Source organism: Malus domestica, chromosome 07, assembly GCF_042453785.1.
Source record: "Malus domestica chromosome 07, GDT2T_hap1".
Lineage (NCBI taxonomy): Eukaryota > Viridiplantae > Streptophyta > Magnoliopsida > Rosales > Rosaceae > Malus > Malus domestica.
In genome coordinates this window covers 18463040-18466704 of record NC_091667.1, presented here as the reverse complement: position 1 = coordinate 18466704, position 3665 = coordinate 18463040, and the positions used below count along the sequence as shown (strand labels likewise).

General features: G+C 38.8%; 1 protein-coding gene across 1 annotated transcript; it reads left to right on the top strand.

The window, feature by feature from the left end:
* The first annotated feature begins 246 nt into the window (after positions 1-246).
* Positions 247-3399, top strand: LOC103439153 (protein ABIL1). Its single transcript, XM_008377703.4, has 9 exons — positions 247-610; positions 1467-1549; positions 1757-1907; positions 1993-2092; positions 2180-2272; positions 2398-2482; positions 2612-2664; positions 2767-2843; positions 2932-3399. The coding sequence occupies exons 1-9, from the start codon at positions 527-529 to the stop codon at positions 3085-3087; spliced, it is 882 nt and encodes a 293-aa protein (XP_008375925.3). The 5' UTR covers positions 247-526; the 3' UTR covers positions 3088-3399.
* Positions 3400-3665: the final 266 nt, after the last annotated feature.

The following is a 3665-nucleotide window of genomic DNA, read 5'->3' as shown; positions in this document are numbered from 1 at the left end:
TCCATTTAACAGAAATTTGGATGAAATGAATGAAAAACTAACAAGAGGGGAAAATTAACAAAAAAAAAATTGAGTGCTTAATTTTCCAATTAAAAAATTTAAGAAGAAACAAAAAATTAAGTAAAAGTTGAAAAAAGAAATTTGCAGTTTAGTCAAAGAAATAAAAAAGGATCATATGCTGTTCACAGCGAACAAACCCACCTTCTGAAAACGACAAATCGCTTGCCGTTAATTAAATTTGCGAACCCCCACCATCCTTCCAACTGCCCCCCGTTCATGTGCACTAAATTCTGTCATTTTCCCTTCCATTCGACTCCAAATAAAAATTAATTAAATTAATCCAAAAAATTAGAAAAAACAATTACCCACCACCTCTCGGCGTTGCTTCTCCCACACTCACCCTCTCCCTCTCACTCCCACCAAAACCTAACCCCCAAATCTAACCCACCGCTGTAATTACATATTTAATTGCATCGCCTTCCTGCAATTTGCAGTAATTTATCGCCGGAAATTAATTCTGTTTGAAATGGAGCTGGAGCAGCACCGCCCTGCCATGACCTTTGACGAGGTCTCCATGGAGCGCAGCAAGAGCTTCGTCAAGGCCCTGCAGGTTCGATAGTCGTTGCATCTGAGAGAGAGAGAGATTTTGGGATTGGATCTGATGTTGATTTCGTTTTTGATTGATTGGTTTGTTGTTTTTGGTGCATTTTATGAATTGGTTGATTGGATTTACGAATTGATTGAATTTGTGGGGTCCTATTTAATGAGAGTTTAAGATCCAGAATCTTGTTACTGTCTGCATAGTTTAGCTTGAGAGTTGAATCTGTTGGGTGTTTATGGTTTCGAGAATAATGATTAGCAATGAATTTTGGGCTGTTAATGCCAAGCGTTAGTTAAGGCTGTTGAGCTTCTTTATGGTAGCTACTTACTGTTGCATTGGCAATGCTCTTTTGTATTGCTAATGATTGAAATCGTATGCATTAGCTGGGAATCGTGGTTAGGTTTCGGGTATGTTAGAAATGAATGAAGAGTTCTAAATGGTTAAAAAAAAACAGGAACTTTAACGAAAAGCTCCCGGTATTGTTCACTTTAACGAAAAACCATATTTTTACACTAAAAAGTCAATCCTGGTTCTATTCACTTTACCCTTTATTTTGTCGTTATTGTTAAAACTCAAAAGTTTTCAAGCCATTTTCATTAATTTTCCTTAAAAATATGGTATGTTTGCATTTTTTTTAAGAATATCGTGTATTTATTTAAATTCTACGAAGTGCCACCACGTAGCTGTACTGGGTTATGTAGACCAATGGGCAATGGATGTAGCTTGAAGCCTTCTCTTGTTCCTACTTCCTAGTGTTTTTGTTAAGAACTTCGTTTGAAATGATGCGGTTATGCGGATTGAAGAGAAAAATAGGGCATTTTATAATGGTTGGGTTCTCATAGTCTGTTTGCTATGTTTATCTCAGGAACTCAAGAACTTGAGGCCTCAGCTTTATTCTGCTGTGGAATACTGCGAAAAGTCCTATCTTCATAGTGAACAGAAACAAATGTAAGGATCTTTGTTTTAATCGTTTGGAGGAAATGCTGGTAATAATGCTGTATAAAATTGCATGTGCAAGTTTCGGAGAATGGGCGTGATGCTCCAGCATGTCATACATATCTGGATGCTTTTATCATTACTTGTCTGACTCTTGGTTCAACCGGGATTTTCTTTGCTCCATTTCTCTCTGACATTGATTATAAAATTATGCATCAGGGTATTGGATAACCTGAAAGATTATGCTGTACGGGCCCTTGTTAATGCCGTTGATCACCTTGGCACTGTGGCTTACAAGTTAACTGACCTTCTTGATCAGCAAACCTCAGATGTCTCAACCATGGATCTGAAAGTTACTTGCCTAAATCAGGTGAGGTTTCCAATTTCTTTATGTTAGAATAGAAAGGGTATCAATAGATATATCTTAGCTTAACAAACTTCATTTCTTATTCTAGAAACTTCTTACATGCAAAACATACATGGATAAAGAAGGGTCGAGGCAGCAGCAGTTGTTGGCATTCATCCCGAGACATCACAAGCACTACATTTTACCAAGTAAGCCCAAGTACTGCCAACTTCTTGTTAGAGTTGCCCTGTTTGTGATGAGAATTTTACATTTATTTCCATTTCTCTTCTTGCTAGATTCCGTCAATAAGAAGGTACATTTTAGTCCACATGTTCAGACTGACACTAGGCAACATCCTTATCAAGCAAGAGCACATCTTCAGCCTTCAAGTATGTCACTTTCCTTTGGATGCTTACTTCTAACCGTCTAAGTCCAGTTTTCACTGGGCGAGTAAGCTTGTTTTTAACATTGGACAAGTAATGAGTTTGGTGTTTCCACAATGTGTAACGTTTAGGCGCTGCTGCATCAAAAACTCTTTCTTGGCATTTAGCTTCAGAAACAAAGTCAACCTTGAAGGGGACTCCACAGGTCCGGACTAGGTAATTCCTAAGAGAAACAAGAATCTTGCATATGGTTTCACTGTGCTTGGCAAAAAATTTGTTTTTGTTGGTGTATCTATTGCGCCTGATACTTCTAAGAAAATGAAACATTTATTTTCCTTTGTGCAGCACTGGAGACACAAAAATTTCTGTAAACACTGCTGGTGTTTTCCAGCTTGTAGGTAAGTAGAATTGGGAAGTTACATCATCATATCACCTAGCTGTGAATAGATGCTTTGCTAGAGAAACGGTAGTTCCTTATGCTTTGACTAATATGAATGCAGAAAATGAAGGGAGTACCCCTAAATCCTCGGCAACGCAGCTTCAGCAACCAAGTGGATTTCCTGCTGCTGGACGCAAGGTAGAGTGATCTTGTCCTCCAAGTTCTGATCTCTGTATTACAGAAGATGGAAAATTTGAGAGGTGATGAGAAGTTATTTTCCTTGCAGGAAGCGGTAGATGGTTCCAGACCAATGACAGCGTTCAGGTCATTTGAAAACCCAAGACGGGAGATAGTGCGCGTCCCTGTTCGCAGCAAAAGCGTGCTATCAGCGTTCTTTGCCAAACAGAAATCGAATAAGCTGAAGGCTGGATCTGTCTCGTGAGGCCTCATTATAACAAGTCAAGGATGCCAATATCAGTACACCCACAGTATGTGGGTCAATATGCCTGTAAATCCGTCCTTTGCATTATGATTTCAAGCTTTTTCCCTTCGTCCTTAGGTTATCAATTGCTTGAAATCAAATTCTTTTTTCCCGCTCGAAGTCTTTCCCCGGGGTGCTTAATAACGAGCAAATTGTGCACAGAAGTCCTGTAATGAAGTGGTCGGGGAAATATGTAGCTGCACAATGTTGCACATGATGAATAATTCAGTTTCTGGTATGTCGCTGAATTTCAATGTCGATGCATCTTCTGAATTATCGGCTTTCAGGCACCCACAAGCACTACTAATCATTTTTGGTAATAAGGAAAATTCTAATATGCACACCGGGGATGCTGGGGGTTAAGTAAAGTCTTAATACACAGGTTTCTTCCATCGTACATGCTGCTAATAGTCTGGAAAATTAACGGTTAAATCTTGCATATAATGTTGTAATTGATCTTTCCAACAGTTAGATTTTGCATAAAATCCATTGAACGTGATGTAGCATTGTAGTCGGACTCCTCGGTGCAATTATTTGTA

What these genes read in the sequence shown, in the direction of transcription:
- LOC103439153 (XM_008377703.4), top strand. Translation starts at nt 527, where the DNA reads ATGGAGCTGGAGCAGCACCGCCCTGCCATGACCTTTGACGAGGTCTCC. An exon ending in GCTTCGTCAAGGCCCTGCAG is followed by an intron (nt 611 to 1,466) that starts GTTCGATAGTCG and finishes TGTTTATCTCAG; the next exon opens with GAACTCAAGAACTTGAGGCC. An exon ending in AAGTTACTTGCCTAAATCAG is followed by an intron (nt 1,908 to 1,992) that starts GTGAGGTTTCCA and finishes TTCTTATTCTAG; the next exon opens with AAACTTCTTACATGCAAAAC.